Source organism: Octopus bimaculoides, chromosome 14 (genome assembly GCF_046866305.1).
Source record: "Octopus bimaculoides isolate indiv1 chromosome 14, ASM4686630v1, whole genome shotgun sequence".
Lineage (NCBI taxonomy): Eukaryota > Metazoa > Mollusca > Cephalopoda > Octopoda > Octopodidae > Octopus > Octopus bimaculoides.
Window position 1 is genome coordinate 40,809,019 of NC_142941.1, and position 17,500 is coordinate 40,826,518.

Genomic DNA, 17,500 nt, shown 5'->3' on the forward strand with positions numbered 1-17,500 from the left:
ATTAGCTCAAGTGAAAGAGGCAAGGTGGTAGAATCATTAGCATGCCGGATAATTTTGCTTAGCAGCATTTCGTCCTTTTTTATGTTCTAAGTTCAAACTCTGCCAAGGTTGACTTTGTCTTTCATCCTTTCAGGGTTGATAAAATAAGAACCAGTTCAGCATTGGAGTCGGTGTAATTCTGTTACCCCTTCCCCTGAAATTACTAGCATTGTGCCAAAATTTGAAACCAATATTAGCTGAAATGTTATTATATTTCATGGTTAGGTACAAATGACAAGAATCTGATGCTTGGACATTTTGATTTTGATTGTCCATGAAAATAGTTATTTTTACATTACAACAGGCACGGGCATGGCTGTGTGGTTAAGAAGCTTACTTTGCGACAATGTTGTTTCAATCCCACCATGCTGCACCTTGGGCAAGTGTCTTCACCTTGGGCAAGTGTCTTCACCTTGGGCAAGTGTTTATAGCCCAAGGCAATAGTAGAAGCCTTGTGAGTGCTGTGTGAATACATTCTTGCGAATAAACAGAAAGTGTGTGTATGTGTGTGTCATATATTGATAGACATATATATCTCTTGCGTGCGTGTGTGTGTGTGTGTAGCCTTCTGTTTGTGTTTATTCCATTAACCACTTAACAACTGGTGTTGGTTTGTTTACAACTCCATAACTTTGTGGTTCAGCAAAAGAAACACTTGGAATAGGTACTAGACTTAAAAGACAAACTACTGAGTCTGATTTGTTTGACTAAACTCTTCAAGGTAGTGCCCCAGCCTGACAAATAATAGATAATATTTAAATCATTAACAATAACATGAGTGTTTAGATAATATATGATTAAATCAATTAGATACAGGTATTGATGCCACTCAATTTCTGAAGTATTGTAAACTGACAGGTGTGCTTTACATCAATTGTTAAACTTATTCATGAATATGACATAAACAAATTTATATGCATACGCTTAATAAATACTGTGTAAATAGGCTTAAGTATCAGAGCTTTCATTGCAGGATGAAGTTATCCACAAAAATGTTTGATTAATAGTGTAATTAATATGCATTGTCAGTGAAAATTGGAAGTATTTGTTCAGACTTATTACACTCTGAGTTCAGTTTCCATTGAGGTCAACTTTGCTTTTCATCTTTTCAAGAGGTGGAGATCAATAAAAAGATAACAATTCATGGTAGCAAATTAGCAGAACTGTTATAGGATCAACAATGGGGGCAGGTTTGGTTAGCTGGAAACACCTAGTTCAGAGCCATATGCTGGTGGCTCTTATGTGAAGGTCATCCTATCCATGAAGTGTGTTGTGGGTGTTTGGCAGTTGTAGGATGCAACTGAGCTGGCTTATTCAGGATCACAACAGCCTACCACATATGGGAAAGCCCTTATGAAAGATGGGGTAAACATCAGGAACCACTTTTTTTCCTGACTGGCTTACCGCAGCTATTGGTGACCCACTACAGCAGTAGCAAGAACAAGAAAAAAAAAAACTTCTCTTACTGTGGGAACTTTGAATGTACATACACTCCTAGACCTGGATTACTGGGATTGATCCTACAGGTGCACTGATCTAGTAAGCAAAGAGCTGAATTGTTATAATGTGGATATCGCAGCCTATCTGAAAGAGGACTTGCTGGCAAGGGCGGTCTTTGTGAAGAAGAAACAAATTACGCCTACAGAGTCAAGTGAGATGCCTTCAGGATTTGTTCTCACTCTGTGCATTCTGTCTTTCTGATGCAATCTCAAATCGACCAAATACATTGAAAGTAGAATTTAGTTGGTAGAAACTGTGCAGAATCTCATTGCATGTTTTCTCCCCTCTCTACCCCACCCTCCCTCTCTCTCTCTCTCTCTCTCTCTCTATATATATATATATATATATATATATATATATATATATATATATATATAGGTTTGCATTTGGGCTTCAGTCATTTGTGAATAGACAATTGAAAAACTTGGAATCAACAAGGAGTACGGTTGGACATTTATATTCAATCACTACAATTCTTTCTATGCAACGTAGTTCTCCAGATGTGCAGGTACTTGATTATGCCACCCTTTCCTGCATTATGAGATCTAGTTTCGTTTTTTCAGGCGGTATGTAGTATTGTCTCCATTAGCTCAAATTCTCGGCTTCAAGAGCATCCTCTCTGTCGTGGCCTGAAGTTAGTAGTAGCCACTGAATTTATCAAGTTGTATTGTTGCTAAAGACCCATGGTCCTTCAGGGAAATGGTTGCATAATCAAATACCTGCACACCTAGAAAACTGCATTACATAGAAACAATTGTTGTGATTATAAAAAAATGTTCAGCCATACTCCTTCCTGTTGACTCCAATTTTTTCAAATATATGTGTGTGTGTGTGTGTGTGTGTGTGTGTGTGTGTGTGTGTGTGTGTGTGCGTGCGTGCGTGCGTGCTCATCTCAAATTAGCAGAGCAGAGCAGCATGGAATTAAGTGTCTTGGTCAAAAGCTCGGTGTGCTGCCCAGTCTAGAAATGGTATCAGAAATCCTATGATTGTGAGCCTAACCCCTAACCAAAAGGTCATGGGCTGGCATACAAACACAACGCATACATGCACACACACACAAGAAAAATTCACACACGTGTATGTTTGTGTGTATCCATGTATGCATGTAAGTATGTGTGAATGTTGTTTTCCTTTATTTCATTTAGTTATTTCAGTCATTTGACTGTGGTCATGCTGGAGCACTGCTCGACCTCAGGACTTATTTTTTAAGCCTAGTACTTATTCCATCAGTCTCTTTGCTGAACCACTAAGCTACGGGGACATAAACACATCAACACCAGTTGTCAAGCAGTGATGGGGGAACAAAAGCAAACAAAGATACACACACATAGATATATACACACACAAATACATACATATATGTGTGTGTGTGTATACAACAGGCTGCTTTTAGTTTCCATTTATTAAATCTATTCATGGAGCTTTGGTCGGTCTGAGGCTATAGTAGAACACACTTGCTCAAGGTGCCACACAGTGGGACTGTACCTGGAGCCATGTGGTTGGGAAGCAAGCTTTTTTTCACACAACCAATGCTGACACCTATAATGTATGTATGTATGCATGTATGTATGTATGTGTGTGTGTATGAATGTATGTATGTTTGTATGAATGTATGCATGATTGTGTCAGGTCAGTCTTAGTGCTATTGGTAGCAATCTATTGCATGGTTGGGCCATTGGTGACTAAACTGGAAACCCTTCCAAATCTTTTCTATAAGAAGATGCTTTTCATTGGACACCCAGCAGAATAAAAGATAAAAAAACCTGACAAAGGACAGATGAACTCAGTAGAGTCAACAGCCAGCCAACAGCAGAAGTGAGAGATCCTTCGTGTCTGTTTAGATATCTCTGTTGGAGAAGGAAATTCTAAAATAACGCTTACCTCATTGCAAAGACAGAGATCTTAATTCTGTATGTTTCTGGAATACTTAACTTTGTAGGTGAGAGTCTTAGTAGTCCTGTGCAAGCTGTTATGGACTTTAAACTGCAGCACAAGTATTGCTAAGAGCCATTGTCTTTAATATGAAGTCCTTAATATCAAGGAGAAGATAATTTGTCAGTGCTGGTCATATTCATCTGTGACCATTTGTGTTTGTATCTATATGCCGTTGCCAGTACCGCCTGACTGGCTCCCGTAGGATTTTCGAGCGAAATCGTTGCCAGTGCCCCTGGACTGGCTTGTGCAGGTGGCACATAAAAGACACCATTTCGAGCGTGGCCGTTTTCATGTGAGTGACACGTAAAAGCACCCACTACACTCTCTGAGTGGTTGGCATTAGGAAGGGCATCCAGCTGTAGAAACTCTGCCAAATTTAGATTGGAGCCTGGTGTTGCCATCCGGTTTCACCAGTCCTCAGTCAAATCGTCCAACCCATGCTAGCATGGAAAGCGGACGTTAAATGATGATGATGATGATGATGATGATGATGATGATGTGTGTATTTGTCTGTTTCTATCTATGTTTATGTTTACCAGTGTTATTCATAAACTATTGAATTGATAAAGAGAGACTGATCTAATAAGGCCAACACTAAAATAAGCAGAGATTATTATGTCAGACTAAAACTTTTCAAGATGGTGTCCTAGAATTGCATCAATTCAATGAGAGAAACCAGTGCAAGAGTGCCTAAAGGAGGATCTGCATTATTAACATGATGTTCTTATATATGTGGACTATATAGTTATCTGACTAAGCAGTGTATTCATATAACTGTAGACATTTTCCGTCCAATGTATGTTCTGTGAGTGGAGACTTAAACCTTTTAATAACAACATGTCTGATGTACCGCTTCTAGTTCAAGTATACAAAATTAACCATCTCAAGTTGTTAATCTTTAAACTGAGGTGGGGGGAAGGGGATTAACAGAACCATTAGAGCATCTGACAAAATCCCTTGTGGTATTAGTTCTAGCTCTTTATGGGCTGAGTTCAAATCCTGCTAAGGTCAACTTTGTATTTTATTCTTTAAGGCATCAATCAAATAAAACAACGGGAGAATACTGGGGACAAAAATATCAACTAATCTCCTACCCCATACTTCAGGCTTTGTGCCTGCAGTGGTATCAATCATTTTATCAAAACCTTCCAACAAAATTTGATGTAATAAACCTTTGTTAAATAATGTTTCAAATAACAGCTTTGTTATCATCAACATCATCATCAGCTAAAGTCTACTTTTCTATGCTTGCATAGGCCAGATAGAATTTGATGAGGCAGGTTTTGTACATCATGACACCCATTTCTTTTGCTAAGCCTTACTTGTTTCCAAATAAGGTAATATTTTCCTCATGGCAAGACATATTTTCAGAGAAGATTGGAAATTAGAGATTCCACTTATATGACGGTGAGACTTGTATCTTAATAATCCCATCATGTCAAGATAAAGGACACACGGACACACACACACACAACACACAACACGTACATATACATATACAACAGGCTTCTTTCAGTTTCTGTCTACCAAATCCACTCACAAGGCTTTGGTTGGCCCAAGGCTATAGCATCATGCAGTGGACTGAGCCTGGATCCATGTGGTTGTGAAGTAAACTTCTTACCACACAGTTACACCTGTGCTTATATGATGGGCTTCTTTCAGTTTCCATCTGTCAGATGCACTCACAAGGCTTCAATTGTTCACTCTCCCTGTGTGCCACACTATAGGATTGAACGTGGAACCACATATTTAGGAAGCAAACTTCTTAACCACATAGCCATGCCTGCACCTTTTAATGAAAACAAGAATACCTTAATAATGAAAATAATGTTACTAAATCTCCACAAATTCTTGATTATTTTTATAGTTAATTACAACATATACACAATGTGAATTTCATTAGAAATGTGGTCACAAAAGAGTTAAAACATATGGTCCAAACCATAAGTAGGTAGAAGTAATTGTTAATGGAAATTTGGCTTTTATAGTGAGTAGGACAAGGAACTACCTGTTTGCATTATTACAGGCACATGTTTACAGTTTAGTTTGCCAGTTATGTCTCTGTCTTTACTGCTACCAAGCCTAATATTTTAAAAGCTTTTGTTGCTTTTCCAACTTTCCACTGACATATTGCTTTATTAATGAACAAACATGTGCATTCATAGACATGTATGTGTATGTGCGTGTGTGTGTTTGTGTGTGTGCATTTATGTGTGAGTGTCTGCATATGCACAGCTTATACGACAGTTTTACACAAGGAGTCTCTAATTGGTTGTTTGAGCGGCTGGAAATAGCAGTCAAATTTCCCTTAAATCAGACCCTACAGACTTAAAAACAAATGGACATATTAGATAATCTAGTTCTATATACCCCTGATGAAGATGGGATGGTCATGGCTAGAATGATTTTGAGTGTAGGTCAGCCTGATTAGTGTTGAACTGAGGTTAAACATACATTTATATTTGTATAGAAATATATAGCAGATATTTCAATAGATTTCTTTTAATTTCTAATACCTATTTTTCTCTTTGTTAGTATCTAGTCCCTTTTACATGTTTCAGTCATTGGACTGCAGCCATGCTGGAGCACTGCCTTGTAGGTTTTAGATAAAGAAATAGAGCCCAATACTTATCTTTTGAGTATGCAGTTCAACCAATGAAAGCAACAGAATAAGTACCAGGCTTAATAAACAAGTACATGGGGAAATTCTTTCAACTAAACCCTTCAAGATGATGCTCCAGCATGGCTGCTGTCCAATGACTAAAATAACTAAAAGGTCAAAGATAAAAGACGAAATACTAATAAGTAGTTTAGCCTGTTGGCCCTAATAAGGTGTACGTTACTTGACTAACCCATTTTTTTGAGAAGTAAATGAGAATTATATTATCTAGTGACTCCTAAGGCCCAGAAAGACATAGGATAAAGTGGTGAGAAAGGATCTTCAGATGTTGGGCTTCACAGAGGGGATGACAAGGGTCTGAGACTTCTGGCAGTTTGCTGTGATTGAGAAGACATGGCAAGCTAAGTAAAATCATTGTTGTTCTTGCAAATGGACACAACCTTTACATGCCTCTTCAGCTGAGCAACCCTAATCTTTCAGGGTTGTGGGTGCTGGTGCCATGTAAAAAGTCCCTATGCCAGAGTCACATAAGAGCACCTGTGCTGGTGCTGTGTAAAAATATCTGGCACACTCTGTAAAATGGTTGGTGTTAGGAAGGGCATCCAGCCAAAGAAACCATGCCAAAACAGACATAAAGCACGGGCAGCTCTTCAGCTGACCAGTTCCTGTCAAATCGTCCAATCCATTCCAGCATGGAAAACAGACATTAAATAATGATTACGATGATGATGGTAGTGATGTGATCTGAAAGTGAGAGGTTTGGTAGCTATTTCTAATTCTTGCTCGTTAAGCAAATCTGTAAAGGTTTCTTTCATTAACTGACATTAGCTATGACTGTGGTGATGAGCGAAAGAGTACAGGATAATGAGCTGTCCTTATCATCATTCTCAGTGTACTCTTTACTCTTTTACTTGTTTCAGTCATTTGACTGTGGCCATGCTGGAGCACCGTCTTTAGTCGAGCAAATCGACCCCAAGACTTATTCTTTGTAAGCCTAGTACTTATTCTATCGGTCTCTTTTGCCAAACCGCTAAGCTACGGGGACGTAAACATACCAACATCGGTTGTCAAGCGATGGTGGGTGGGGGGACAAACACAGACACACAAACACACATAGATATATATATATATATATATATATATATACACATATATACGATGGGCTTCTTTCAGTTTCCGTCTACCAAATCCACTCACAAGGCTTTGGTCGGCCCGAGGCTACAGTAGAAGACACTTGCCCAAGGTGCCACGCAGTGGGACTGAACCCGGAACCATGCAGTTGGTAAGCAAGCTACTTACCACACAGACACTCCTGCGCCTATAGTGTGTTTATCATTCCTTATGATTTCATACAATTTTTCAGTTTGGAAATCTTGCAACTTAAACTTAGTAAGCATATCCATAATTATACTATCTGATTATCTCTAATCATATCATCTGATGATGTACTTCCTCTTTGTGACATCTAGCATGTCTCCATGTACAACAACTTCACATAGCTATCCTGTGTGTTTCAACATGAAGACTGACTAATCTTATTAGGACGAACACATAACATACAAATAAAATAAAATAGATAAATAAATACATACACAAACAAGTAAATAAATAAATAAATAAAAGAGAGAAAGGAAAGACGGTTCTTATTTCCAGCAATATGATACATTAATATCGGTTTCATTGATACAACCTTCGTTATTTGCTTCCTTCCTGTAGTTTGAATACATTATTGTAACGGTTTATATTTACTCAATGTTTATAACAAATTATTACCGCTGTTGTTGTTGTTGCTGTTGTTATCATCATCATCATCATCATTATTATTATTATTATCATTGGTGTTGATATTTTTTTTGTCGTGCACCATATATTAAGTTTATTGTTTTTTACTATTGCACTGCAAACATTGCTAATTTTTATTTATTCATTTTCTCTATCATTAATTATTATCATTGTTGTTGTTATTATCATTATTATTATTATTATTATTATTATTTGTTGTTGTTGTTGTATCACATATAATACTTTTTAGCGTTTATTGATTTTGGTGTTTTAATGTAACACTTTCTAGCTGACACTGTTTTTGATTGTTGCAATAAAACAGTTTGTTGTTTATATAGTTATAAACATGATATTTTATTGTTTGCAAGGCTGCTAAGTATTCAAATAAATCTCTAAATAAATAAATAAATAAATAGAAATAAAAAGAAAATCTAATATACCTGGATTGGCTGGCCTTTTTATTTTTTATTAATTTACTTTCATTTTTTTTCTATATTTTATATTTTATATATTAACACATTTTCTTCTAGAATTTGATGGGTTTTTTCCTACAGCTGTACTATATCACCACCATCGTTATTGCTATGATATATCCTTAATCTTGTATTAAGTGATTTGCATTTTATGATGTATTTCTGTTGCTTTTGTCATCTGGTGAAACTGCGTACGCTATTGCTCTATGTGTTTGTTTGTTAATTTGTTTTGTTCGGTCAAATAATAACTCTTGGATGATTCCTTGATAATTGTGGGAGGAGAGTGGACCATATTTTTTTACATATCTTGAATAATTGCTACTATTACAGGAGATATCCATCTCTTCCTTAGCCCATGGGATGGCTTGATTGCAGTATTGCTAGCAAAATATAACTCAGTATGCTCTATGGAAGCCCATCACGTGTATGTGTTTGTGCATGTATGTGAGTAAGTGTGAGTGTGTGTGTGTGTGTGTGTGTGTGTGTGTGTGTGTGTGTGTGTGTGTAGGTGAAGGCATGGCCATGTTATTACAAAGTTTGTTTTGAAACCATGTAGCCTCAGGTTCAATTCTACTGCCAGGAATCTTGGGCAAGTGTCTTCTATTATAGCCCAAAGTTGAGTAATGACTTATATATGGAATTGATAAAGAGAAACTTTATAGAAGCCCATTGTATGTCATTCTCATCATCATCACTTAATGTTTAATTTTCCATGCTTACATGGGTCAGACAGAATTTGTTGAGGCAAATACGCCATATGTATAAATGTATGTGTGTGTGCGTGTGTGTGTGTTTGCATTTATATGTTAGTCACAATGCTGGCAGTTACATAAAGAAGATAATAAATGAAACAGTATTGTGTCAGAAAAGTAATTTAGCCATTTGGTGTTGATTTGATATACTAAAAGCTCTCTAATGTTTACCCCAACATGGCCACAATCAAGAGATTTTAAAACCAATAAAAGGATAAATAATCAAAAATTATTACTATCAAATTTAAGAATCTATTTGGGTTTTTCTTTCTGTATATCATCAATAATTTTGGTTGTTATTCTTCATTCACAGGTCAGTACTAATGAAGCAAATCTCTGGTAAAGATGTTATGACTGTAACTATACCATAAAAATGAAGAAAAAACACATATATCACAGATTTTATTCTCTTATGTATCCTTCCTCTTTTAACCTTTTGATAAAGTAAAGTTATCTTCTTGAGTGATACTGACTCATAAGGACTGGTTTCATGGTGTATATTTTCCCCACCTGGACAGGACACTGGTCCATCACAGGGTTACTCATTTTTGCCAGCTGAGTGGACTGGAGCAATGTGAAATGAAGTGTTTTGCTCAAGAACACATATCACCCAGTCCAAGATTCAAAACTACAATCTTGTGATCATAAATCCAACACCCTAATAACTAAGCCACGCACCTCCACTAACCTTTCGATACTAACCCGTACAAAACTGCCTCTAGTCCTATGGTACAATCTTCCAATTTAAGCTTAAAACCTTCCAGCAAAATTTCATGTTAATTTATGTTTTAAACACCAGCTTACTTATGACAAACTTATTTTACTAAAATCTTTATAATTTTTAAAAGTAACTGAAACAAAAGTGTATTTCAACAGAAATATGGTAACAAAAAGTGTTAATACGGTAAGGTGTGATTTGAGGGAGATTTGACCTGCTAGGTATTTCTAGCAGACCAAGGAAAGTTATAGATGTTCTCTCACTGGTTGGAATAATTTTCATTAAAGAGATTGGCCAAGAGACAGAATGTCTTGAAGTATTTAGTTCCATCCCTTAACATATATCAATTCAAATAGCATCAGAGTTGATTTCCTCTTTCATCCTTCAGGTAGTTGATTAAGTATGAATAATTACTAAAACTGATTATACATTGCTCCAAATATTGGGGGGCTTTAAGAATTAGGTCATAGTCTCCATGAAAAATAGACTGATTCTCATAGGAACACATTGTGTTCAGAATTAATTTTCACCTTGTGCCATATTATTGAGCAGCGTGGTAAATTCCTGACTGCTGTAGTCATCAGTTTCATTGATTTTAAGAAGGCATTTGACAGTATTCACCTGGAGTTGTTGTGGAAGATTGTACAAATTTATGGCATAGCAACAGTTTTCCAACATCTTCAAACCCTTGTATCAACAATTTTTCTGCTATATTATAACATGAGTTGGGAACCCAGAGTTTTTTTGAGATTGTGGCTTGTGTTCACCAGGGTTGTATTTTATTTCTTTTCTCTTTCTTCTTTGCATCAACTTCATTATGAAGAAGACTATGAGCAGTCCAGAGTGCAGAATGAAATAGGAAGAAGGGAGGCTGGGAGATTTTGATATTGATGTGGATATTATGCTATGAAGCCATCAGATAGCGTCCATATAGGAAATAAGGTCTAACTTAAATGCAAACAAAGAACACATCAGACGTCATATCAGTTAAAATGAAAAACAATAAAATGATTATTTCCTCCGGTTTACTACCATACCAATGCGTCAAGATTAGAAATAAGGATCTGGTATATGCGAATAAATTCTTATTGCTTCGAATCAATATTTTTCAAGTGATGGAAATATAGAATTTTACATCCAGGTAATACTTAAAAGGACCACAGAAGTTTTCCAGCAACTCTAACCTGTATGGTCAAAAACTTCTCTTAGCATGGAAATAAATTTATGCCTATACATGTTCGTGGTAGTACCAACATCTCTCAATGCCAGTGAGTCATGATAATGTTTAACTCACATTCACGTAAAGTTTGACCTGTTTTGTAGGTGCTGTATATGAGCAATCCTGGAAAATTTCTTGGAGAGACCATGTTACAAATGTAGTAATGGAAAGAGCTGGGTTGAAAATTTTTCCAGATATTGTGAAAAGGAGAATGAGGAACTTTGCCGGATAAGTCCTGTATTCGAGAGAGGGAACGATATTATCCCATAAATCAATGGGTTGGATTAACAAAAGTCGGTGGGGGATGGAAAATAGAAACCATGTTTTACTGGGAGAAGAACATATGCAGCAAATGAGTGATACAAGAAAAAGAGAAAAAAAAAAAGAAAAAGAAAATGTGTGGTAAATTGGTGACAGAGATGGAAGAAATACTTTTCCTGGTATCCCATCGGGATTGGGCAGACTTAAGATAAAAGATAAGAGAGCCAAAGTGAGAAATCAATAATTTCTGGTTGTATCATATTTTTATCTTTCATCTTAGGCTATTATTCAATTCATAATGCAATGGTATATTAATATTGGTATTGGGGTGTGGAGTTGTCGAAAATGGTAGGATGTCAGGTATATACCTTATAATATTAAGTTACAGTTATAATAATAAAAAAAAAAAAAGAACACATTTAGTAATGTAAAAATGACATTCATAGCTGGAATGCCTGTGATTCTAGGTTGGCTCAACCAAAGCTGATATGGAACTAAACAGCAACACCAATATCAATGTATATGGAATAAAAGTAAGGGTCTTTCAGAAGTTTATAAATCCAAAATTTAAAATGCATTTAATCATGTTATATTTAAGTATTATATTTATGTACTGTGTTCAAGTAACTGTCTTCCAAGAAAGTAATTAATCGAACATCTATTGTTTTATATTGATGAAGCAGATTGTTTATAGATATAGACAAAAATTAATTGTAAAATGAATAAATAATAGAAAATTTTGAGTCATTTGCTATTTGAAAAAAAGGGAAAACATTTCACATGCTTCTATCCTTTGCAAGAAAAAAAAATGCATAAACCAATCATTCCATTGCTTTTGTGAGACAAATGTACAGGCCACCAAGCAGAAATATTTTCATACATAATGTTGGTGGTAACATGTAGAATCCATAAGCAAGACATCCTTAAACTACATGAGAAGACTATCTGTGCATGCTCTCCAGTTGCATTTTTGGGGCACACAAACACGTAAATGATTGACACCAAGGAAAAAGAATGAAAGCAGAAGTTTTTGCCTTGACTTGTCTTGTCTATCCCTATCTTTGTTGCTGAGGGATGGGGACCATAAATACCTGCACAATCTCCCTCAATTGATTCTTGCCTCTGTTGCATTCAACCAGAAGTTTTCCAGTAAATTCTTCTCAGTGTTCCCCTTCCTCATTTCCCATTAATTCTTCCCTTTAGGATGTGGAGGTTGCAGTTCTGAGCCCTGATGACCTGCTAAAAATATTGCAGCTTTCTCTTCCTGGCAGTCACTAGAAATTCTCCTTTTCTTTCTATTCCCTAAAATAGAGAACGATTTGTTCAGTGGTTAATCTAGCTGATCTGCTGTACTCTTTGGTAGCACATTGTTTCAACTGTTTTCAGTTTGGCTGTGTTGTTTGCCCTTATTGGCCAGCTTTAACATTCATACTATTCAACTTTAATTTGATGTTCTTGTCAAGACCTCCATCTTTTCAGATCAAACACAGTAATTATAAGGCTAATATTGCTACCCCAAGTCTTTGTCTCCTGACTGTGATTTTAAACTGCATGCTCACAACTCCTTTCTCCCAGTGACCAGATAAAACTGGAATACAATCACATTTTCAACTCAACCCTACAGGAATTTCTCTAGTAGTTACATTAAAACTTTGACTGATTGAATTGCACTCATAGATAAAACAAAAACTAAATTGAGTGTATCCCTAATCATTTTCTCCATCTTCTCTTTTCTCTAAAACCATGTGTGACACGTGACTGTCCATCTTTTTTTCTCTCTTGCCATGTCTTCTTGATTTGATATGAAGATAATTACTTGAATATTATTTGTAAATGACGACTACAATCTGTTGCTCTATACTGATGAAGCACATCATATAGAAACAGGCTGTCTGAACATTCACATTTAGCCTTAAACCAATTATCATTGGGTAATTATCAATGTTTCATTGAAATATGTATCAAAGCATGATTGAATCTCTTGGAGATGGAAAGTGATTACCAATTAGCAATTTATTTGGGGCAGTGAAAACATGTAAGAATTTCTTTGAGCATAAAGGTTGTGCAGAGGACATTGGATAGAACAAGGCAGCTACTTTTTTTATTATTTTATTTCTTTCATTTACAACCATATTACTGGCCAGGCTGTCATTCACAACAAACATTATAAAGTCCATCAGGAATAAACAAACATACATATGTACACACAGGGACACAGACACACACATACACACATGCACACAAACACACGCACATAAGTATATTATAATATTTTACAAGTTTCATGAGCAATGAAGAGAGTATTCAACACATATATAGCGTATATTTATTGATTAATATATAGCAGTAAAAAATCACTACTGGTCTATGAATAAGTTTCATACTGGCAAAGGCAATCACAGACTAGTAGAGATCTTTAAGTACTAAACATATATATATATGTACACATACAGACATATATATATGCATATATGTATATACATACATAGATGCACATGTATATTATATTACATTATGTGTGTACACATGTATATATGTATGTATGCATGTATGAGTGTATGAATGAATGTATGTATATATATATATATATATATATATGTGTGTGTGTATGTGTGTGTGTGTGTGTGTGTGTGTGTGTGTGTATGTATGTATGCATATGTAAATATTATATATATATTTATACACACACACACACATACATATGTATGTGATATACAATTTTAACACCTTAATTACCCATGTTTAATGCGTACCTGGAAAAGGTACATTGGATGGATTGCTTTGGTCAATATGTATCCTCAACCAGTATGTTTGAGCCACGTATTTTCTCATATTCATCACTGATTGGTGTTAAAAAAGTGACAGTAAATGAAATACACTGCTGCTTCTGCTGTTGCTAAATGTTAATCATTCTGTGATGCCTGTCCCTAGATGCCGTTAACATGTCCATGGCAATCTGTGAAGGTGACTAGTGAAGTTTGGTTAGTCTGGTTGCAGGATACAGTTCTTGAGATGGTCTCCTTGTTTCTGTGTCTGTATATGGAAACCAATTTCTGTTTGCAGTTGGCACTCTCACAGGGCTCTGTCAATATAAGATATTTTTCTTAGGTATTTTGATTATTTTGTTTCAGTTTTGGTTGTGTTTTATATTTATTTATTTAATTGAATATATATATATATATTTATTTATTTATAACAGGCTCTGTACAATGCATGCAAATGCAGTTAACATTCAATAATACTTTTGCTAAGACTTCAATGCATCTAAAACCAGGTGGGAATTTATTAGTGGATAATTCGAGAAATTCTCCTCCCTATTTGTTTCTCAACACATAGAATATATAAGAATTTCTACTGTGAACATGAAATATATCCTCAGGGTTTATCCTTCACCAAAACAGTCTTTAAACATACAAACCTAATTTAGTATACTGAAATTTTCAGTTCTCATGCTGTGTTTGCATATTGGCAAATTTTAATGGCTTTCAAGAGAATGAAAATTAGATTATCCATGTGTAAACTAAAATGCATTTTTTTAAATAGCTAGGAACTGCTTTTCTCTTGGTAGCATAATACCAATGAAGATTAATGAATCTTAAACTTGAGTCAGTTCAATACTCAAGCTGTGCTGCCAAGAATTTTGGGAGTGTTTCCCCAACTTTATTCTACAGTAACATTGGATTTGCTTTTAAACCTAAATATGCCACGGTATACTAAATAGATAAAGTCTTCATGCTGTGTTCAAGTATTCCTAATTTTTCATAGAATATTTCTACCATGTGCAATATATATGTTTAACATTGAGTAACCAATACAGTATAGGTCCATACACACACACACATATAGTAGCTGCTTTCTCATATATGAGCAAAGCCATTACTAGATAGAATTATTGAAATGAGTCATTGATGATGCAATGTGAGGCCCTTGTATGAGTCTTGAGCCCAGCCAGAGATTTGCACATTCTATTGCATAATGCACAGCTGTGCTGGCTGGCAGAAGGAACAGGTGCCACACTATGAAGTCTTTGGACATGCCTTGTCAATCCTCCAACTGAAAGGTAGCCTTTTCCACAGGTTGCACATGTTTTGTTGTGAACAATAGCCATATCACAATTTACAAAGGGTTGATTTCTGTCAGTTTTCTGACAGCTGACCAGTCTTGCATGACTCAACCATTTTCTCCCACAAATCACACACGCAAAAAGCAGCATTCCTTCATTTTCTACAGGTTGACTTTTTTTAAGCCTTCTCTTGATTTTCTCATATATATATATATATATATATATATATATATATATATATATATACATATATATATATATAATAATAATAATACAAAAAATATATATGCATGTATACACACATATATGTATATACTTTCATCTACATGTGTATATAGATTCATATCAGGGTACAGGACGTTAGAACAATGAACTACAGACAACGGAACGAACACATAGGAAAACAGAAAGCCACTTGGAATTATTCATCAGCTGTCTCTATTCTAACTCGACGTTATATATATATATATAGTGAGTTCAAGAAAAACGACAAAAAAACAACAATAAGAAGACGTGAAACAGATATTGTGTAACTGGACGCTCAGGAAATATATACATATATATATATATATATATGTATACAGAACAGAAAGAGGTTCAGGCCACTGGTGCTCCAAACTAATAGGCATGCTGTGTAAGTGTTCCAATTGATAAGTCACTAGGATCCAAGTTAACAATGGACGCTGGAGCTGGGGATCTATAGCCAACTTCTGAGTCAGCAGGTATAAATTAAAGGAAGAGGGAAACAAATCCAGGATAGGGCATGTTTATCAGATCATTTAGATTATTTTAATTATCATAATGGTGAATCGAAGTAAGCAAAAGTAAATAATAGTGTCTTACAGCTATTTTGGGGATATCCCAGATAATGGATCAATGTGTTGATCCACATTTTTGTATATCTGGGATATCCCAGAAATAGTTATAAGACATTATTATTTACTTTTGCCCACTTCGATTCACCATTATAATAATTAAAGTAATCTAAATGTCCTGCTTCGGATTTGTTTTCTTCTTTCAACTTATGTAAATGAGGCTCTGTGTATGTATGTATATATATATATATATATATATATATATATATATATATATGTATCATAATCATCATCATCGTTTAACGTGCACTTTCAATGCTAGCATGGGTTGGACGATTTGATCGAGGACTGACGAACCAGATGGCTGCACCAGGCTCCAATCCGATCTGGCAGAGTTTCTACAGCTGGATGCCCCTCCTAACGCCAACCACTCCGAGAGTGTAGTGGATGCTTTTACGTCCCACCGGCACGAGGGCCAGTCAGGCGGTCCTGGCAACGGCCACGCTCAAAATGGTGTATTTTATGTGCCCCCCACACAGGAGCCAGTCAAGGGGCACTGGCAACGACCTCGCTCGAATGATGTGTATATATATATGTATATATATATATATATAGTCATACACACACACTCAAATACATTAACAACTCATAAGTGATGACAAAAGAATTATACATCAACATTGTTGGGTATTAGGAATAGAGAGCTAAAGTTAAATGATATAGATATAAAAACTTACATCCAGGTTTCTCTATCAACAATTTAATAACTGCTACACTTTATCAGCTTATGTTACTTTCCATCATCAGTGGCAACTAAGCTTCCATAGACTAATGAAGTGCAGCAATCCCCAAATAGATTACACTGTGCCATGTTTTATATATATATATAGTGAACACACATACACAAGGTAGGTGTTTTGCCAGTTTATGGGCAGGCTGCGATTGTGGGCATTAGAGAATATATTCTTACGAATTCGCCTTCTGTTAAAACATCTTGATGTCATAGACACCAAGTGAATTCATGAGAATATATTCTCTTACACCTACAATCACAGTCTGTCCAAGAACTGACAAAACATATACCTTGTGATTGTATGCTCAACATTGTTTATATCACTCAGGTTGCTTTCCATGTATATTCGAATATATATATATATATATATATAATAATATTAGGGACAAAAATCCAAAATTACAGGTAAAAACTTGGTTATTTTCCCTAAAACTATATATTTTATATATATATATATATATATCCGATGCGATGGGTAAATTGTTGCCATTTTGTATCTTTAATTTCGTGCATGTGCATTGTGTGCTTTT

General features: G+C 35.5%; 1 protein-coding gene across 2 annotated transcripts in view; it reads right to left on the minus strand.

The window, feature by feature from the left end:
• Positions 1-17,500, minus strand: part of LOC149132705 (protocadherin gamma-C4-like) — a 168,128-nt gene that overhangs the window by 76,912 nt on the left and 73,716 nt on the right. Inside the window, exon 2 of one of the 2 annotated variants that reach the window (XM_089362717.1) lies at positions 8,058-14,381. The exons of the other annotated variant lie outside the window; for it this stretch is intronic. Coding sequence (XP_089218843.1) covers positions 14,268-14,381 — 114 coding nt within the window. The 3' untranslated portion in view covers positions 8,058-14,267. Of the gene's footprint in view, positions 1-8,057; positions 14,382-17,500 lie in introns of those variants that run through there. 2 annotated transcript variants of the gene reach the window in all.